The sequence below is a fragment of the Zingiber officinale genome, chromosome 2B (genome assembly GCF_018446385.1).
Source record: "Zingiber officinale cultivar Zhangliang chromosome 2B, Zo_v1.1, whole genome shotgun sequence".
NCBI lineage: Eukaryota > Viridiplantae > Streptophyta > Magnoliopsida > Zingiberales > Zingiberaceae > Zingiber > Zingiber officinale.
Window position 1 is genome coordinate 115,241,017 of NC_055989.1, and position 22,223 is coordinate 115,263,239.

The 22,223-nt window shown below is 45.1% G+C and overlaps 1 protein-coding gene across 1 annotated transcript; it reads right to left on the reverse strand.

Moving 5' to 3' along the window:
* Positions 1 to 9,879: 9,879 nt before the first annotated feature.
* Positions 9,880 to 10,973, reverse strand: LOC122046871 (probable methyltransferase At1g27930). The gene has a single exon (XM_042607784.1). The coding sequence runs from the start codon at positions 10,941 to 10,943 to the stop codon at positions 10,080 to 10,082; it is 864 nt and encodes a 287-aa protein (XP_042463718.1). The 5' UTR covers positions 10,944 to 10,973; the 3' UTR covers positions 9,880 to 10,079.
* Between the last annotated feature and the right edge of the window lie 11,250 nt (positions 10,974 to 22,223).

Genomic DNA, 22,223 nt, shown 5'->3' on the forward strand with positions numbered 1-22,223 from the left:
ATACGATTCTAGTATTTCAAATTTGTTTTCGATGTTGTGTTCTTTTGTTTTTCTTTTCCTTGTGATTTGATTGTTCTTTTCGGTTGACCTAAAGTTATTTAAGGAAATTAAATATTAGCTTTCCTTAAAAGGCTTTGTCTAGGCGGTGGTGGTTGTTCTCATATCCAAGAAGGCCATGTGCCTCGCCATGCAGTCCTGGAAGCCAATTTTGGAAATTAATATTTAATGGAATTAATAGCCTAGGTGATTTGGATCGAACGTGTTAAGTTCCGCAGGAGATCCAAGTCTAAACCTAAAAGAACAAGTAAATTAAACTTTGGATCAAACGTGTTAAGTTCCACAGGCGATCCAAGTTTAATTTAAAAGAACACATGGTAGCTAGGAAAGGTTCAGACCTTTGTACAAAATTTTTGTACAGTGGAACCATTAGGTTTTCCGAGTAGCAACCAACACCTTGGAGGCTTTGGTCAAAGTCACCGTGCAGAAGGGCATAGAGTCACCTTCCATGCAGATGAAGGCACTTTGAAGCCTGTCACTGAAGGCGCCTTAGAGATCCTTGAAAGCCCTTTCTCTTAGATAAGGTAGAGGGCTTCGTCGACGATAAGAGGCATGTCTTTAGGGATGGATTTTTGGGTTGAAGATGCCTCCAGTGGAATTAGAGGTGCTTCTAATGTTCTATAAAAGGGAGGTTCGGCCAGCCTTCAAAAGATAACTTTTATACATGATTATTTGAAATTCTAGCTGCTCTGACTTCATCCTCCCACTGTGTTGCAATGCTACTACGCCCTACTACTGCTGAGAAGTCGTCCGACACAGAGCTCGATCTAATAATCTTCAAGTGTTGGGTAACAAGGTTTTGTTTAAGTACTTAATTACTGCCCTGGGTGCAAATCCAGGGCCCGGATTGCACTGAACCATGTTGATTCGTGTGCAGGCACGACCTGTGCGCTTCGAATGTTGGATCAGTCGGGGCAAAATTTGCCCAAGTGGAACAACCAACGTTTTGCCATGTAAACCTTTTGCTGCTGTGTAACGAATGCATTAATTTGAGATTAATGCAGAATCTAAATGTTCGAGTAATAATGAGTGAAACAGTAGACGTTTCACTGCTCGGCTGGTAATGGTCATTAATGCTGTCGTTGATCTGAGCTCCTATATAAGGAGGCTGCGATCACAAGCAGAGAGCACACACAGCGAAGCAAGCAAAAGCTCTCCACCTCATTTCCCTCCTCTGTCATGCAACTCCTGCTCGGCAGAATTCCCGTGGTAGCGATCGGGTGCCACTCAGTTCGCCATGCCCTTCAGTGCTTGGTGGAGTTCACGGTTAGACCGTTGTATCCTAGGAAACAGACGACCCGAGTAAGCCTCGAAACACAGCCGAAGGTGGGGGCGAATCTGTTTCAATGAAACTACGACTCACAAGCCTTGGTCAATCTGCTCGACCGATCCGACCCGGATTGCACTGAACCATGTTGACTCGTGTGCGGGCACGATCTGCGCGCGTCGAATGCTGGACCAGTCGGGGCAAAATTCGCTCAAGTGAAACAACCAAAGTTTTACCACGTAAACTTTTTGCTACTGTGTAACGGATACATTAATTTGAGATTAATGCAGAATCTAAACGTTCGAGTAATAATGAGTGAAACGGTAGACGTTTCACTGCTCGGTTGGTAATGGTCATTAACGCTGTCGTTGATCTAAGCTCCTATATAAGGAGACTGCGATCACAGGCAGAGAGCACACACAACGAAGCAGGCAGAAGCTCTCCACCTCATTTCCCTCCTCTGTCGTGCAACTCCTGCTCGGTGGAGTGCCCGTGGTAGCGATCGAGTGCCACTCAGTTCACCGTGCCCACCAATGCTTGGTGGAGTTCATGGTTAGACCGCTGTATCCTAGAAAACAGACGACCCGAGTAAGCCTCGAAGCACAACCAGAGGTGGGGACGAATCTGTTTCAAGGAAACTACGACTCTCACAGGCCTCGGTCAATCTGCTCGGCCGATCCGCCATCTGCTCGGCCGACCTGCCCGCTCGGCCGATCCACCATCTGCTCGGCCGACCTGCCCGCTCAGCCGATCCACCCTCAGCTCGGTCAATCCGCTCTCTGCTCAACCGATCTGCCATCTACTCGGTCGACCCACCTGATCGACCGATTCGCCATCTGCTCGACCAATCCGCCATCTGCTCGGCCGATCCACCCTCTGCTCGGTCGACTTGCCCTCTTTGTCGATCCGCCCTCTCGCCCGCCCTGTCCTCTTGGCCTATCCGCCCGGTCGGCAATACAGACTAGCGGCTCAGTCGATCTTCTTGCTCGACAATTCTTCAGCTCGTAGCAGAAACTAGCCCCTGCTGACAGCCTGAGATTATCCGCTTAGGTCATCTTTATTGCAAGTTGAATTTAATTCAGAGCAGTTTAAATTCAGCTAATACCCAGTATATCTCCGACAACAGATTGTTTGTGTCCAACAATCTTGAAACAGACTTGATTCTGTTGAGATGGCCACATAATGAAATGTTGAGGTGCAACAGACTCAATACGTGCAGGCCCCCTCCGCCCCCGATTGAAACTGTGTCAATCAGTCATGGGGAAAAGCTAGAGAAGTTCAGTGGACTGAACTTCAAGAGGTGGCAGCAGAAGATGTTTTTCTACCTGACAACACTCAATCTGGCTCGGTTCTTGACCGAGAACCCTCCCGAGCATTCTGAGGATGCTGATGCACCAACCATCAGTACAGTAGATGCATGGACTCATTCTGAGTTCCTTTGCCGAAACTATATCCTCAATTGTCTTGCCGACTCGCTATACGCTGTGTATAGCATGAAGAGAATGGCTAAGGAGTTGTGGGAGTCCCTGGACAAGAAATACAAGACGGAGGATGCAGGGGAAAAAAAGTTCATCGTGGGTCGATTCCTGGACTACAAGATGGTTGACTCTAAGACGATGATCAGCCAAGTCCAGGAGTTTCAGGTGATCTTGCACGAGATCCACTCAGAAGGTATGGTTCTGAGTGAAACCTTCCAAGTGGCTGCTATCATTGAGAAGCTGCCTCCCAGCTGGAAGGACTTCAAGAACTACCTGAAGCACAAGCGGAAGGAGATGAATGTGGAAGAACTCATTGTTTGACTTCGCATCAAAGAAGACAACAAGAGTTCGGAGAGAAAGCTGTTCTCTCAAGCTACTATGAAAGCCAACGTCGTCGATCATGGTCAAAGCTCAAAATGAAAGAACCCCAAATCTTCCAACATGGGACCCATAGGAGGCATCAGCAAGAAGAAGTTCTCTGGGAAGTGCTTCAACTGTGACAAAGTGGGTCACAAATCTTTGGAGTGTAGAAAGCTAAAGAAGAAGCAAGAGGCCAACCTGAACGAGGGACCATAAATGGATGACCTATGCACTGTGGTCTCTGAGTTGAACCTGATTGGTTCAAACCCACGACAATGGTGGATCGATACTGGAGCCACCCGACATGTCTGTTGTAATAAGGAGCTTCTCCACAACCTTGAAGAAGTCACTGGAGACTCGCTGTTCATGGGGAACTGAGCAACCTCGGACATCATGAGCTAAGGAAAGGTGGTGCTGAAGATGACCTCGGGTAAGGATCTCACTCTGAACAATGTGTCGTATGTTCTGGAGATTCGAAAGAATCTAGTGTTCGAATCACTGTTAAGTAAGTATGGCTTTCACATTGTCTTTGAGTCGGACAGAGTTGTATTGTCCAAGAATGGAGTGTTTGTAGGAAGGGGCTATGTATCTGATGGGCTATTTAAGCTCAATGTAATGGCGATTAAGTCTAAGATAAATAAAACTAAAAGCTCTTCCACTTATATGCTTGAGTCTTCGTATTTGTGGCATGGTAGACTAGGACATGTTAACTATGATGTATTGCGTAGATTAATTAATATGCAAAGCATATCTATATTCCACCTTGATCCAAAACACAAGTGTGAGATTTGTGTTGAAGCGAAAATGACAAGGTCATCCTTTCAACATATTGAAAGAAGTAATGAATCACTTGACCTAATCCACACTGATGTGTGCGACCTAAAAGGTACGCCAACGCGTGGTGATAATAAATACTTCATCACTTTTGTAGATGATAACACAAAATATTGTTATGTGTATCTTCTCAAAAGTAAGGATGAAGCTATAGAGAAATTTTCTCTCTATAAGAATGAGGTTGAAAACCAACTTAATAGGAAAATTAAGGTGGTTCGAAGTGACCGAGACAGTGAATATGTGTCACCGTTCGCTGAGTTGTGTGCTGAACATGGGATCAGACATGAAACAACAGCTCCTTATACTCCTTAGCAAAACGGAGTTGCTGAGCGAAAGAATTGAACTCTAAAGGAGATGATGAATGCTCTTCTATTGAGCTCTGGATTACCAGAGTCCATGTGGGGGGAAGCTGTGTTAACAGCTAATTACCTTTTAAATAAGGTGCCCCAGAAGAAAATAGATAAAAGCTCTTATGAGTTGTGGAATGGAAGACAACCGTCCTACAAATATTTACGAATATGGGGGCGTCTTGCCAAAGTGTTGGTGTCTGATCCGAAAAGGATTAAAATAGGACCAAAGACTATTGATTGCATATTTATTGGATATGCACAAAATAGCACTTCCTATAGATTTTGTGTGTATGAGTCACACATACCAGAGATACACAAGAACTCGATAATCGAATCGAGAAATGTCTCATTCTTTGAGCATGTGTTTCCGTATAAAACCCAAGAGGATGCTAGCTCCTCAAAACGGGCAAACAAAACACAAGGCGAAGAAGAAGATGATGATGACGAGGAACCCGTGGAGGTTGAGCCTAGACGGAGCAAAAGAGCTCGGGTAGAAAAATCCTATGGATCGGATTTTATTACTTTCATGTTGGAGAGTGAGCCCCAAAGTTACTCAGAAGCTGTAGGCTCTTCTGATGGACCTCACTGGAAAGAGGCAATTGCATCTGAGATAGAATCTATCTTGCAAAATCACACTTGGAAACTTGTGGATCTTCCTCTGGGAAGTAAACCACTAGGTTGCAAGTGAATCTTCAAGAAGAAAATGAAATCAGATGACATAATCGATAAATACAAGGCCAGATTGGTAATCAAAGGATACCGACAACGAGAATGTCTTGATTACTTTGATACATACTCTCCGATGTCGAGAATAACTTCGATTAGAGTATTGTTGGCTATTGTCACTCTATGGAATCTAGAAATACATCAAATGGATGTAAAAACAGCCTTTCTAAATGGGGATTTAGAAGAGGAAATCTACATGGACCTGTTGGGATGTATACTATAAACCTAACTTTTGTATGAATATCTGTTTTGAAATATTTTGAAATGAGAATCACTTTGGTCAAATGTCTGCATGTCAATGCAGTTGTCCATTTAATTTATATTGTAGATAACATGGTGTGTGACGTCACACAGAAGATCATGTTATCGGTTCCTTATAAATTATAAATAGTAGCTCACAACCAAGATGGATAGGGAGAAACCATTAGAACGGTTGTAGTGTAATTTGGTATTAGTTTATCTTGACTATAAAATTATACTAGTACACTATGTGTGTATTAAGCAGGACCATTTGAGGTTATTCGATTTATACTGACTATATAAAAGAACAGAACCTCTGTTATTATAAATGTACATCCTCTTAATCCCTATATAATAACAAACACGTATAATTAGTATTTATTTCTTTAAATTATCAATGGGTGAGATTTATCCATTAAATCAATAAGCCCGATAAGTTAGGAAATAGTACTCTTTATATGGTGTGTTGTTGATTATAGAAGGAAAATGTGTCCTAATTATTTAGGTTGATGATGTCCCCTTGAGGAGCTCATAAGGATTATCATGTAAGCCCTGCAAGTGAACTTAGTCCGACATGATAATAAAGTTGAGTGGTACTACTCTTGGACTCAGATGTTAATTAATTGAGTTGTCAGTAACTCATTTAATTAACGGACATGCGATATCTTAAACACGGGGAGATTAACTCACTCATGATAAGAAGGAGCCCATATTGTAATATGGGATTGGTACGGTAGTTCAATAATAACCCTTTAGTGGTATGAGTTATTATTGATGGATTTGAGTTGGGTGTTTAGGGCGAACATGGAAAACCCAAGCCCATCAGGAGACCTAAACCAATTCCTCCTCTAGGTCCCTGTTGTAGCCTCTATATATAAAGTCTCGCATCCACCCATCCATAACTAGGTTTGGTTTAACTTGGTTTGGTTTAACTTAACTTGGTTTAGTTTAACTTAACTTGGTTTGGTTTAACTTAACTTAGTTTAGTTTAACTTAACTTGGTTTAGTTTAACTTAACTTGGTTTGGTCTAACTTAACTTGGTTTGGTCTAACTTAACTTGATTTAATCTAACTTAACTTGGTTTAGTTTAACTTAACTTGGTTTGGTTTAACATAGTTTGTTTAGATTTTTTTCAAAATAAAATTTTGTTAATTTTTCTTTCCTTGTAATCGACGACTAGTCTATAAAAAGGAGTAGGATGTAGCCCCTAAAACCTAACTTACTATTATTCCAGAACTCCCTTCTCTCCTTGTGGTTGCCGCCCCCTCTCCTCCTCCTAGGGCCGGTGGCACAAACCCCCCTCCTCCTCCTTGTGGTCGGCGCTCTTTCCCTCTCCTAGCTTAGGGTCGACGCCCCTTTCCCCCTCCTCCTCCTTGCTTAGGGTCGGTGCCCTTAACCCCTCCTCCTCCTTGGTGGCCGGCGCCACTTCTTCATCTTGGTGGCCGGCGGCTTGAAGAAAGGGAAGAAGAGAAAGAAGAGGAAGAAGAAGAGAAGGAAGAAGATTAGAAGGTACCCTATCCTAGCAGCTCCTTTTGTAGCCGACGGTTTGGAAGAGAAGAAAAGAAGGATGGTGTTGTCTTGGTAGATCGTCGCTCATACGACGTCCATGAAGATGAGAGGAATACGACAGAAGATCAAGAGGTCTTTAGCTACGAAGAAAGGTACAACTAGTTCTTTAATTCCACTGCGTAATTGGTTTTATTTTCTTCGTGTCGATTTTGGATATCAATTTTGAATACCAACACAAGAGGCCAGCGATCTTGTACTTCGATCAAGGTGTGCTTTGATCATTCAAGAATTTGCTTGATTGATCAAACATATGCCTGATAGAACGTGCGGGTTGCTAGGAATAGTTCTGTACTTGTACAATTTTCTGTACGGAAAAGTTAAATAGAACGGAATTCCCAGCGCCAACATGACCAACCTGAGGGGTTTTCTGTGCCAGGACATAAAAACAAGGTCTGTAGATTGGTGAAGTCATTATATGACTTGAAATAAGCACTAAAGCAGTGGCATGAGAAATTTGATAATGCCATGAAGGAATGTGAATTCAAGATCAATAAATGTGATAAATGTGTCTACATGAGAGACATAGAGAGTGACTATGTCATCTTGTGCCTCTATGTAGATGATATACTTATCATTAGGAGTAATGATAAGATAATCAAATCCACTAAAGATATGTTGAACTCAAGATTTGACATCAAATCCAAGGTCCGGATTACACTGAACCATGTTGACTCGTGTGCGGGCAAAACTTGCGCGCGTCGAATGCCGGACCGGTCGGGGCAAAATTCGCCCAAGTGGAACAACCAACGTTTTGCCACGTAAACCTTTTGTTACTGTGTAACAGATGCATTAATTTGAAATTAATGCATAATCTAAACGTTCGAGTAATAATGAGTAAAACGGTAGATGTTTCACTGCTTGGCTGGTAATGGTCATTAACGGTAGATCGTTGTCTTCGAGGCCGACTAGCTATTTTGTGTTTTTTTTTGTTTTAAATTCGAATGTCACTATCTACTTTGAAACAGAACTATTTAGTTTTTGTGTATAGTTGAATTCTCCTGTAAATACTAATACTTTGTAATTGAATTCTATTATTTTTGTACGAGTTTAAAATCATTAGTTGAGCTAATTAATGTTATTTTATATGTCAAATTCAAATCTAGACATGGTAAAAGAAAATTAATAGTTTTGTAAATATAAAAAAAATGATTTTGTAAATAGATTTTTTTTTTATTTTAAAAAGACAACGCTTTTAAAGCGTTGCACAAGTGTTGTCTTTGCCAAAAACAACAACGCTTTTAAAGCGTTGTCTTTGTTACAAACGACAACGCTTTAAAAGCATTGTCGTTGAGCAGACTTTTAACAACAGTGCCTTTAACAACGCTTTTTCAGGTATAAAGACAACGCTTTAAAAGCGTTGTCTATTAGATTTTTTCTTGTAGTGAAGGAGGCTGCGATCACAGACAAAGAGTACACACAGCGAAGCAAGCATAAGCTCTCCACCTCATTTCCCTCCTCTGTCGTGCAACTCCTGCTCGGCGGAGTGCCCGTGGTAGCGATGGTGCCACTCAGTTCACCGTGCCCACCAGTGCTTGGTGGAGTTCACGGTTAGACCGCTGTATCCTTGGAAACAGACGACCCGAATAAGCCTTAAAACACAGCCGAAGGTGAGGGCGAATCTGTTTCAAGGAAACTACGACTCTCGCAGGCCTCGGTCAATCTACTCGCCTGATCCGCCATCTGCTCGGCCGACCTGCCCGCTCGACCGATCCGCCCGCTCAACCATCCGCCATCTTCTCGGCTGACCTGCCCGCTCGGCAGATCCGCCCTCAACTCGGCCGATCCGCTCTCTACTCGGCTAACCCGCCATCTACTCGGCCGACCCACCTGATCGACCGATCCGCCATTTGCTCGGTCGATCTGCCCGCTCGGCCGATCTACCATCTGCTCGGTCGATCCGCCATCTGCTCGGCCGACCCATCTGCTCGGCCGATCCGCCCTCTGCTTGACCGACCTGCCCTCTTGACCGATCCTCCCTCTCGTCCGACCCGCCCTCTCGGCCGATCCGCCCGCTCGGTAATACAGACTAGCGGCTCAACCGATCTTCTTGCTCGGTAATTCTTCGACTCATAGCAGAAACCAGTCCCTGTTGGTAGTCTGAGATTATCCACTCAGATCATCTTTACTTAAGTTAAATTTAATTCAGAGCAATTTAAATTTAACTAATACACTATATATCTCCGGTAACAAATTATTTGTGTCCAACAAATAATTGAATAAATGATTTAATAAAATATCGTATATTTGTAGATGACCTCCTTGTGATTTAATTTAAGGGTAATTTTGCATGCAGTCCCTATTGGTAAACAAATCTTTGTATGCAGTCCCCATCCATGAAAAACTTTGTTTTAACTTCCTAGTCAAACATCTTTACCTAATTGCCTATGATATTTTTAGGTACAAAAAGTCTAAAAATCAGTATAAATCCTCTTAAATTAAGTATATTAACTTAGAATCTAATATATTTTCTATCAAATTGAGTACGATTCTTTTTTCACCTCAAAATATACTCAATTTTAGTTTAATGTGCTGAATTTAATAGGAATTATACTCATTTTTAGACTATTTGTACCGAAAAATATGAGGGTTAATTTCGATAGAAAATATACTCGATCCTAGTATAGAGTACTAGATTATAGTGCAAAGTGCTGAATTTAACATGAATTATACTTATTTTTAGACTTTTTATATCGAAAAAATAAGAGGGACAATTTTGATAGAAAATATACTTGATTTTTAATATAAAGTACTGACTTTAAGAAGAATTATACTCATTTTTGAATTTTTTGTACTCAATTTTAGAATTTTTGTACCTAAAAAATTTGAGGGGCAATTTAGGTATCAATATTTGCATGAGAGAGCTGAAACAAATAATACTTTATATGCAAAGAGTGGAAATAAAATTTTTTAAATATGAAAATTACATGTAAATTAATATTATGATTAAAAAATTTTCTCTAATTTACTAATTTAAAGTCCCAACTTTATCACCGGATCTTTGCATATGAAATAAAGTTCTTATCTATTTATCCAGAATGAGGTGACCATTCATATAGTCCTTTTTATGGAAAATAAAATACTCTACTTCCACAATAATACATAATAAATAATTGAACATCTCAACACAAGTGATTGCCACAGAAATGACCAAATCTACGGTAAGTCGACCAAGATAACAGAAACTGAATTGATGAAGATCAACAGAAGGTAGTTCCGGAGGTGGTCTCTTTGGGTCTCGCCTTCGGAATCCGGAAGTGCCACAGCCGTCCGGTGGCTCCAACTCTATTCTTCTGGCACAGGAACTCCAAGCCGAAAGCTTTCTCCACCTTCCGGTCGACATTGTGGAGGAACACATCGGTCTCCCCCTCCCCCCTCCTTCCTCGCCCCATCACCGCCGCCGAGTAGATTGCCGCCATCCTCCCCGGCGCCGACGGGAAATACCCCTTCGGCGCGTCGATCATCACTACGTCCCACTCCCGCTCGTAGATCTCCTGCGGAAGCCCTACCAGCGCCAGAGGGCACCCGCCGTTGTGCTGGAGCCCAGCGATGCCATCCGCCTGCCCCGGCCGGCACTCAGGCTCCGCTCGGTAGCCCGTCAGCAGCTTGCCCGCCTCGTCAACCCGGGTGCGGTACTTGACGTAGTGCGCCCGCAGGAAAGGGTTATCCTTGAGCACTAGCTCGTACCACTCCTTGTCGTCTTCCAGGAACACAGTGGTGCCACCAGCGTTGAGCGCGGCCCACATCTGAGAGTCGCGGCCGAGCCCGAAGACCAAGAAGTTGCAAGGTGAACGTCTGCGAAGAACATCGAATGTGAGTTGGATCTCCGCCCGCGACTGTTGCGGAATCTGAGGCGTGGTAACGTAGTAGAGCAAGGCCTCCGCTAGCTCACCCTTGACGTCGCCGCTGCTGCCGGAGGAAATATGCGAGAAGACAGGTGGAAACGAGCAGACGAGGCCGCGATCAGCGTTGCGTAGGAAGTTGGAGAGCAGGATGGCGCCGGCGACGAGGATGGCCGCAGCCGTCGCCAGGACCAAGGCTCGCTGCGGTACCGCCCTTGTCATCTCCCTCACCCTAAAAATTAAAAGATCTACGCAGAATTATAAATCCAAAATTCTGCTTTACCAAAGACTCTCGCTATGACTTCTTTAGCCTCGTTATGGACGGATATTACCTAATTGCCCTTAATCAACTTTCTACGTGCTAGATGGCCCGTACTAGTCAATGCGTCAACGAGGGTAACGGCGAGATAGAGCATAGATTGGTGTGTGTAAAAAAGAATTGATTTCGAAAACAAACAAACAAACAAAAATAGCAAGTACGTGGTGGTCATAAATAGGGAATGGGTCCCGCCGTGTAGGATGGGGACGGATATTACCTAATTGCCCTTAATCAACTTTCTACGTGCTAGATGGCCCGTACTAGTCAATGCGTCAACGAGGGTAACGGCGAGATAGAGCATAGATTGGTGTGTGTAAAAAAGAATTGATTTCGAAAACAAACAAACAAACAAAAATAGCAAGTACGTGGTGGTCATAAATAGAGAATGGGTCCCGCCGCGTGGTCGGGAAAATTAAGTTTGCATAATTATTATAATTTTGGCAGCTTGTCTGGGACGCTACTGTCTCAGCAAGTAAAACATTACTACAGTCTACAAAATTATTACAGGCTAAAAAATTGAATTGATCAAATTAATACGGGTTAAATATTATTAGTTATCAATTTTTACTATATCTATCCACCACAGTTTTAAGATAATTAAATTATATAAAAAACAATTATAGGGTTTTAAAAGGTAATTAATGATATGAAAACAAATATATTATTCAAAAAAGAAAAGAGGATTAGATTTTTGAGAAATAAAAATTTAAAATAAGTCTTTAGTCACCGAGCGAACTAACAATAGTATAATAGAAAGATAAAACGTGCAGCTATTTAATTACGTATATACGAACTACAGGCGACAGTGTAACAAATAAATCAATTAGGTAGTTAATCCATTAGCTATCCCAATTAATAATCTATTATCTCAAATTAATCATCATAATTAAACTCATTAATTAAATAATCCATACACGATTTAATAGATTAACCAATTAATTCATCTTTCTACTAATAATTAATAATCAATATTACCCCTAGGGCTAGGTAGTGGTTAGACCTCCAAGTGCGGATCCTAAGGATCTCAAGTCGAGGCTTATATAGCTACAGTAAATTATAAGGGATCTTCTCTTTAGTGGATAGCAGATCTGAGTGCTGGTGCTAAAAGCACTGATTAATTAAACATGTATTTTGATATTGTTAAAAGTTTAAAGTTAAGAGTTATCATGTTCTAATTAGCTTAACTAAGTATACAAGAAAGTCCTAGTTAAGGTAAGGCAAAAAAGTATTGATCGAGTGGATTAGGTAAGGAAGTCCTGGTCGAGTGGACTGGATAAAAGTCTTAGTAGATCAAGAATATCAGGCAGAAGCAGGGACGAATTCAGAGATAAATTTTAACGAGGGTTAACAGAATATTTTTTGCAACATAATAAATATATTTAATAACAAAAAGTTCAATTTGACATCGTAAAAAGATAAAATACTAAATTAATAAATTACAATTAGACTATTACTTTTTGAAGTATTGGTTAACACTTGATGACATATTAGGTGGTCGTTGGATAAGAAAGAAGAGGTCACTGCATCGTGCGGCTTTTCATCTTTTGAAAACGCTGCAATATTTGCTCATTTTCAATTGTTGAAAAGATATCTTTCTCGATGTATACGGCTAGACTGTCATTTCGGATCACTAACAATATTATTTAAATCTAATTCCACATGAGATTGAATTTCCACAACTTCACTAATATTAAGATCATTGGAAGAACCCTCACGAAAACATTTAGTTTTAAAAAACCTCTCCATAATCTACATAAATAAATAATTAAAAATAGAGTCATATACATTATGTAATGAAATTAATATTCACAATTATTTTAAACCCTAAAACCCCTAATTTAAATTGAAATAAAAAAGAACTGAATAATATTGATTTTCATACTTAGCTTGGTGGGGGGTTTCCCAATAAGACAATGACTCTGCAAAATAAGCGAGAAGCCGAGAAAACAACACAATGAGTTTACTATTTACCTCGAATAACACTGAATAATATTGATTTTCATACTTGGTACTTGGTAGTTGGTAGTCAATAGAGTAATTTAAAATAGAAGAGATCAAGAGAATAAAGTCACACACAATCCAATGACAAATCAATTAATCAACACAAGAAAAAAATAAAAGTAGAGAAAAAAATGAGAGGAGGCGGCGGACATAGTGCGTGGTTGCTGCAGTTGGTGGGCAACGGGCTGACAAACAGCGGATGACATACGATGAACGACTGATGATGAATGGGCGGTGGCAAAGAAAAAGTGCAACGAACGAAGCGCTAAGGAGTGACGTGGAGTCACGAAGAGGGAGAGCAGCGCAAGTGCAACGAAGAGAAAAAAAAATAGATGACCTATTGGGCTTGGGCTGCATCTTTTAGCCTGCAAGAAAAGTGAGGCATATGTATTTTATTTATAAAATAAAAGTAAAAAATAGATGAAAACCTTTTTCGATTTGTGCTTCTATCGCCAAACTTCCTCGCGGCGATAGAGATGGAGGCGAGCTCGATGTCGCCGAGGTGGCCGGCGAAGGAGATGGAGGCGAGCTCGAGGTCACCGAGGTGGCCGACGAAGGCTTGCGTTATGACGTTTATGTTGTAAAGGGAGACTCTGCTGAAGATGGCCAAGTTGACGATTTGCCACAGCTTCTTCGACTAGATCCAACTCCGCTTGGCCAGTTCGGCGACCTCCTGATCCTCCTCGTCCCGATAGCCACCTGAGAGATCTAAAAGAGCCACCATCTGGTCTCCACCACTGTCCATTGACCTCCTCTTCGACTGTCAGAGGTCGAACTTCTCACGCCACGGACTCCTCCTTGGGTCCTTCTCCGGAAAATCTTGGCGAGGGCTTCAGTCCTCTCCAGCCCTCGCCTAGATCCGCCCTTGAGCAAAAGTCCTAGGGGTTGAAGACACTAGACAGGAATCTCATGGGGGTCGCAGACACGAGTCAAAAGTCTAGGCGGGTCAAAGACCGGACGTCTAGCGGGAAGCTCCGAAGGTCAAGATCGGATGCTGAGCAAAAGTCCAAACATGTCTACAAGACCAGATGTTTGGTAAACATGTAAACTCTCCTGAGAGGACTGGGTGAGGGCGCATTCCCAATGAGGGAACAGTATGCATCAGTCTGAACCAAGGTTTCATAGGAAATCCAAAAGTCAAGACCAAACAATCCAAATTAGACTGACTCTTTTTATGCTAAATATCATTATTATGTTTTTTTGAGCTAACTTTGTGATGCATGTGAGAAGCTGGACTGAGGGGATTCCAAGCAGCTTCTTGTACATTATGCATCAGTCTAAACTATGCAGCTTGCATACTCTGCCAGTATGTTGTGGATCTTCATAACCCTCAGGTTGTGTCATGTACACATCCTCGAGCAGGTTTCCATTCAGGAAAGCGATTTTGACATCCATCTGCCAGATCTCATAATCGTGGTATGCTGCAATAGTTTAGACTCGAATGTAACTCGAGTTTCACCATTATAATGTACAAAATGGAGCGGTGGAAGGTCCACTCGAGACGGAGTTACGAGGAGGGTGCGAGCAACACAAGGTGGTCAAAAGGAGGAGCTTGAGAAGCTGTTGACCTTAGGTTGACCATCCGATCTTCTCATTGGCTTGAGAAGATCGTAGTAGGGCCATGACTAATCACAAAATTTAATTAATTGCTTGTGTGTGTGTATGTGATGCATGCTAGATTAGTAATTAATTAGTGCATAACGATTAGTGATCCTGTCGGGAAGCTGAGAAGACGAACTTGCCGGTATGACGTGTCTGAAATGTGGACCGCATCCTCATGACCCGGTGGTGATCTGTCCGCTGCGTTGACCAAGTCGTCTGAAGTCCTCCTCCGGTCAACTGTACCTGCATCCAACGACCGGGTCGCCCCGGCCTCTGGTACCTCGGTGCTCGAGGCGAATCCCACAGATATATGAGCAACCGAATACTAATGACAGAATAGTTAACTAAATGCAGAAAAGGTACAAGAACGTACCCTGGCCCAGGGGGGCGCCCTCGGATGGACGGCTGAGCTAGCTGCGGCGCTGATCGAGCCGTCTCGGCCGGGGAGAGTAGATAGACGTCCACCGGCTAAATAGCTGGCTCCTGCGGCTCAAAGTCGGACGCACTGTGGATTCGCAAGACGACAAACAGTCCGACCACAACCTCGGCTCGCAGGCCGGAATGCAACAACGGCACGAAGGCCAAATACTCCATCGGCTCACATGCCGTGATACAATAACAGCACGAAGGCCGAATACACTCTCGGCTCGCAGGCCGACATATAGACATAGTACGATACCTGAACGGCGGCTGCTTGGAGGGTGGAGACGGCGACAACCGCTATAGATGACGGGGAGAGCCGCGGGAGGCGACAGCGCTGGCCATGGCTACATCGGTCGCTGTAGACGGCGTCGAACGCCGGAGGTGATGGCCATCAAAGACGGCTGTGGCCGTGGTCGCACGAGACGATGGCACTGGTGGCCGGAGACGGCTGCGACAGTGGCTGCAGCGAGAGGTGCCGACGGCGGCAGCCTCTGGAGCCCGGCGATGGTGACTGCTAAACTCAGCGGTGATCGCTGGAGTCTCCCACGCTGTGAAGAGGAGGAGGGAGGAGGTGGCCCTCTGTCACCGGTAGCTCTTTCCGGCGGCGATAGCGAGGGACTGAGAAGCCTTTGCTTCTGTCCCTGATGGTGGCTACGGACAACAAAAGCGCTCCGAGGGGGCCATCGGCGGAGAAGACCGGAGAAGAGAGGGGCGGCGGCGATTTCAACAGTGCCTAAGATCAAGGCTTCCGACGAGGGGTAAAAGGGGAGAGCTCGCGAGGGTGACAGCGGCGGAAGAGAAGATCACGAGAGCCAACCTCTTGTTTCGCGGTGGTTGCGGCTCAAAGAACACCCCGTGCCCTTCGTTTCTCCCTCCCTCTCCTTGATCTCTGCCGCCGCCTCCCAAAAATTCCCCCTCTCTTTCACGACCTGTGAACAGTGCTTAAAAGCACTCCAAACCCTCAATGCGCCCAAAAGACAAAAATGCCCTTATCCCTCTCCTTAATCCCTCCCTTGCCCCCACTATCTCCAGATCACAAGCCTCCCCTTCAAGTCTAGTCGAAGGAGGCGTGAGTCCGACTGACTGGACAGTCTATTGCAAAGAATTGAACCGCTCTCGATGTCAAAGCCAAATCGCTGAACCAATAATATAATGTCGCTCGAGCGGTCGCTATAATAGTGGTGTCGCATGAGATGGTAATCGTGCCGAGTGGATCAAGTCCATAGCCGGCCGGCCCGATGCTGAGCGAACAACAAAACATCAAACGAGCGGCCAAACAACAAACGACCGACGAGTACAAGGATAGTAGACTGAGCGACACGCTGGACAACGAGTACACCGAGCAAATGAGCGATGCTGGGCACACGACACCGAAGATGCTGAATGTACGATCGGAATAATGTCGATCGGACAGATAGATGCCGGACGGACGATGCCGAGCGTGTGACCGGAACGATGGCGATCGATCGAATAAATGCCGGGCGGGAGATGCCGCGCGTGCGACCGGAATGATGTCGATCGGTCGAATAGATGTCGGGCGGACGATGCCGAGCGTGTGACCGGAATGATGTCGATCGGTTGAATAGATGCCGGGCGGACGATGCCGCGCGATACCGGTCGGACGGCTATGAAAGTGCTGACTGCGCAGCCCCAAAAATAGTCAACGGGCGATCGTAAGGTGCCAACCCAGCAATCGAGTAAAACTAAGTGGAATGATGTCGAGTGACCGCATCACTCGTGAGTCGATCGGAAGTGTAGCCCGTGAATCGAAGGCTCGTGGAGGCGAAATTCACGAGCCGAACGGGCGCATAACCTATATTCTGGTTTGAAACCAGTAGAGATACTCTTTGTTTGCGACCATCGGAGATAGCTTGACCCCGATCGGGGGAGATAAGATGCTCTTATAATCTGATCTGTGACCAGCGAGAAGCGCTCGACCCCGAACGGGGGAGATAAGAAATTCGATATGCTGATAAGCTGGCTCGAGGCCAGTGATAATCGCTCGACCCCGAACGGGGGAGATAGAATATCTGATAACTAGTCCATGCAGCGGTCTTCAAGCCGGGGTTTTATAGTCGCCGGTTCGACTCTACGGTTTAACGGCTGGGCTAGACGGTCTTCAAGCCGGGGTTTTTATAGTCGCCGGTTCGACTCTACGGTTTAACGTCTGGGCTAGACGGTCTTCAAGCCGGGGTTTTTATAGTCGCCGGTTCGACTCTATGGTTTAACGTCTGGGCTAGACGGTCTTCAAGCCGGGGTTTTTATAGTCGCCGGTTCGACTCTACGGTTTAACGTCTGGGCTAGACGGTCTTCAAGCTGGGGTTTTTATAGTCACCAGTTCGACTCTACGGTTTAACGTCTGGGCTAGACGGTCTTCAAGCCTCTACGGTTTAACGTCTGGGCTAGACGGTCTTCAAGCCGGGATTTTTATAGTCGCTGGTTCGACTCTACGGTTTAACGTCTGGGCTAGACGGCCCTGAGGGCTAATTCAAACCCGGCCGATCGGCTCGGGGGTCTTCGCTATCGAGCGTGCGGCTCGTATATAATCCGCCCGGCCGATCGGCTCGGGGGTCTTCGACATCGAGCGTGTGGCTCGTATATAATCCGCCCGGCCGATCGGCTCGGGGGTCTTCGCCATCGAGCGTGTGGCTCGTATATAATCCGCCCGGCCGATCGGCTCGGGGGTCTTCGCCATCGAGCCTGTGGCTCGTATATAATCCGCCCGGCCGATCGGCTCGGGGGGTCTTCGCCATCGAGCGTGTGGCTCGTATATAATCCGCCCGATCGGCTCGGGGTCTTCGCCATCGAGCGTGTGGCTCATATATAATCCGCCCGATCGACGGGGTCTTCGCCATCGAGCCCGTGGCTCGATATAATCCGCCTACCGATCGGCTCGGGGGTCTTCGCCATCGAGCCTGTGGCTCGTATATAATCCGCCCGGCCGATCGGCTCGGGGGGTCTTCGCCATCGAGCGTGTGGCTCGTATATAATCCGCCCGGCCGATCGGTTCGGGGGTCTTCGCCATCGAGCCTGTGGCTCGTATATAATCCGCCCGGCCGATAGGCTCGGGGGTCTTCGCCATCGAGCGTGTGGCTCGTATATAATCCGCCCCGCCGATCGGCTCGGGGGTCTTCGGCCGAGGAACTAGTGCAGATCATATAACTGACAGAGAATAAATAACGAAAAAACTGACCGGGGTCATGAGAATGGCAGAACTCTCCGGCATCGTCCATCTTCACGTTCCAGATCAGGCGCGTTCCCACAGACGGCGCCAATTTGATCCTGTCGGGAAGCTGAGAAGGCGAACCTGCCGGTATGACGTGTCTGAAATGTGGACCGCATCCTCATGACCCGGTGGTGATTTGTCCGCTGCGTTGACCAAGTCGTCTGAAGTCCTCCTCCGGTCAACTGTACCTGCATCCAGCGACCGGGTCGCCCCGGCCTCTGGTACCTCGGTGCTCGAGGCGAATTCCATAGATATATGAGCAACCGAATACTAATGACAGAATAGTTAACTAAATGCAGAAAAGGTACGAGAACGTACCCTGGCCCAGGGGGGCGCCCTCGGATGGACGGCAGAACTAGCTGCGGCGCTGATCGAGCCGTCTCGGCCGGGGAGAGTAGATAGACGTCCACCGGCTAAATAGCTGGCTCCTGCGGCTCAAAGTCGGACGCACTGTGGATTCGCAAGACGACAAACAGTCCGACCACAACCTCGGCTCGCAGGCCGGAATGCAACAACGGCACGAAGGCCGAACACTCCATCGGCTCACAGGCCGTGATACAATAACGGCACGAAGGCCGAATACACTCTCGGCTCGCAGGCCGACATATAGACATAGTACGATACCTGAACGGCGGCTGCTTGGAGGGTGGAGATGGCGACAACCGCTATAGATGACGGGGACAGCCGCGGGAGGCGACAGCGCTGGCCATGGCTACATCGGTCGCTGTAGACGGCGTCGAACGCCGGAGGTGATGGCCATCAAAGACGGCTATGGCCGTGGTCGCACGAGACGATGGCACTAGTGGCCGGAGACGGCTGCGACAGTGGCTGCAGCGAGAGGTGCCGACGGCGGCAGCCTCTGGAGCCCGGCGATGGTGACTGCTGAACTCAGCGGTGATCGCTGGAGTCTCCCACGCTGTGAAGAGGAGGAGGGAGGAGGTGGCCCTCTGTCACCGGTAGCTCTTTCTGGCGGCGATAGCGAGGGACTGAGAATGTCACGCCCCGGAGGAGTCTCTGTCTGAAGAAATTTCGGCAGCATCTCCCCTATACGGCGGACAATCTGAAACTTTTCTACAAGCACTATATACCTCAGCCACATGCGGCTGGAATAATAACAATAAAAGAAAACAAACACCACGCAGTTAATATCAAATTCAGCCTCTGGCTGACACAACCACGCAGTTAAAAATAAAGCAGCCCACTCGGCTGTACCAAAACCAAAACACAAAACTGCTAGCCGGCTAGGCTTACACAACCAATAACAAATACAAAATATCACATAACAACATCAACACTCCAAAAATAAAACCAGAGTACAGAGCTAAACAAACTGATACATAAAACAAACAAAACATACGTGAAACCGATAAGTCTTCTGATGTGACGTGGGGACCAGCAGACAGGATGCTCCAAGCGACACCATAAATAACCTGGTACCTGAAAAATATAGTTTCAACGGGGGTGAGTTCAACAACTCAGCGAATATCAATGGACATGAGTAGTAAGATATATCTAACAGCAACAAACTTGGAATACAGCTTGCTAATCATATATATAGGGAATATGCAAAATTGAAAGGTAACTGAGGAAGTTGTACTCACCAGGAACTCCTATCCAGACAAAAGGGTCGTCAAACCGAAAGTGTCAATAATCCTGTATGCAGGTCAAAGGTATGCATCCAACCAAAATGCAGCAACCAAATGCAGCAAACATAATCACAATAATATAAATACATCAATGCATATGATGCTAATGATGCGTCCTGGTCACCCCTGACGCCAGTCAGTCCTCTCACACACAAATGGCGAGACCGAGTGGGTAGGGCTATGACAACCGTGCACTCTGTCGTCACGCTCACGATGGTGGCCGAGTGGACGGGATCTTGTCGGAGTATTCCATCTGTGACCCCAAATCATAAATGGGGAGCTCAATGCTCTCACCGGTACACGATGACGAGGAGGTATCTCTGCCGGCTACCACGATGAGTCGACCAACGGAGCCAAACAGAGTCCACTGTCTGCGGCTACTACTGCTACACTAAATGCCGTGAGCCAAATAGAGCGGGCGCCGGCTACCACGGGGTCATATGACCAATGGAGCCAAATAGCAACCTGCCTGATATACCACTAAACCATGAGTGGGGGTGTGTGCAGTACATGTAACTGGCGATGGGCTCAACCATAGTGGAGCCGACAATCGCACAGCATGCAATCATGATGCATGTCACTATGCATAACAAAAACTGATCAACATAACCATATCCATATATACAAAATGGGTACTGTAAAAGCGATGGTCACATACCAAAATCTATAGTACACAGGTCAGATAGAATATCAAAAACCTATGTCCTGAACATAATAAGTATGGAATATCCTGATCAGCATAGAAAAATCCATATATACATAATATGGGTACCACAGTATCAGTAGGTCAATCCACGGATCTAGGGCATACAGGTCCTCTATGGTATAGCAACCTAGATCCTAAACATATCTCCTTCCATAACATATGTACCAACAATATGCACATATCAAGAATCAAGGTCTAGGTACACGAATCATATATGATATACAAATAGAGGTACACAAGCCAGTCATGGCATAAAACCTAAGTATCAGACAGTCTCGATACACATGACTGAAACCAAAAGTCCAGAACCTAGTCCTAACCTCAGTAAAACATGGTATGTCACTTATTCTAGAAACTAAGATACTCATGGTAATTAAGTACTCATGGCAACAAGATACTCATGGTAACAAATCACGAGATACAAGTACGGATACTTCACAGGCGACAAATCTAACATGCTATGGATATCAAACAGTGACATACTAAAGGCAAACATGTTCATTGCTTGTAGTTATAAAATACTATGCATATCCAATGACAATATCATAAAAGATAAGTCAAGAGGTACCCGCCTTTAACTGTAGTCCGTGATAAACAATCCTCACATCAGAACAATCGTCCCGTAATCAGGGTCCTGCATACAAATATTCAATTTAGCTACTCTACTAAGTATCATTTAGCTAACTGAAGATCAGGACCAAATAAATAAACCTATTTCCTTTCTGATTAAGGAAACCCAAATTGAATCAATCCCAAGTGATCCCAATTGTTATAACTCAAGAACAATCTCAACTAATACAATTCATTTTATCACTCAATTCAACCATCATCCATCTGAACCAACCAACCACCAAATAACCATCATGAATCAAACTAAACTTACCCAATAGTGAGTATCCTTTTATTACCTCACAGTCAGAGGAGTGGTTGTCAGAAAATCCTAGTCGGAGCAACCATGAAGCTACTACCCTCAATGTAAATCATCCAAAATCCGCACCCCAATCACATCTGAAATTCCAACCTAAGATAACTAATTACTCATTAGTCACGTTATGACATATTAACATCTCAAATAAAATCTGTTACCAATCCATATCAACCTAATATGAACCAGAGATCAACCAAAACAATATACATAGCTTACCTATAGCCGTTTGCTCTTGTATCAGCCCACCGCTGAAAATTGTAGTCGGCCCGATAAAATTGCTGATCTCCAAAACTAATTCTCCAATTCAACCCTTTCTTTCTCCTTTCATAGAACATGAAGAGTGTCACGGATAAGAACATCAATAACCTAATTTCGGAAACACAAACTTACCTTCAATCAAGACTTCTATCACAGCAAGGAAAGGAAAATCAAAGATCCTCGGAACCCTAGTCGCCTCTTCATGCCGGCGATCGGGAGAAGAGGCGGCGGTGTCGCGAGCCCAGGGAGGAGGAAACGGTCGGTTGTGAACCCAACCTATGGCTCAAGAAAACGGCAGAATCAGGCGACGATGGCTCGGCGGGACGATGGCTCGGCGGTGTGGGGAGAGGCTAGGGCACAACCTCGGTGCAAAGAAGATTGCGTGGAGAGGAC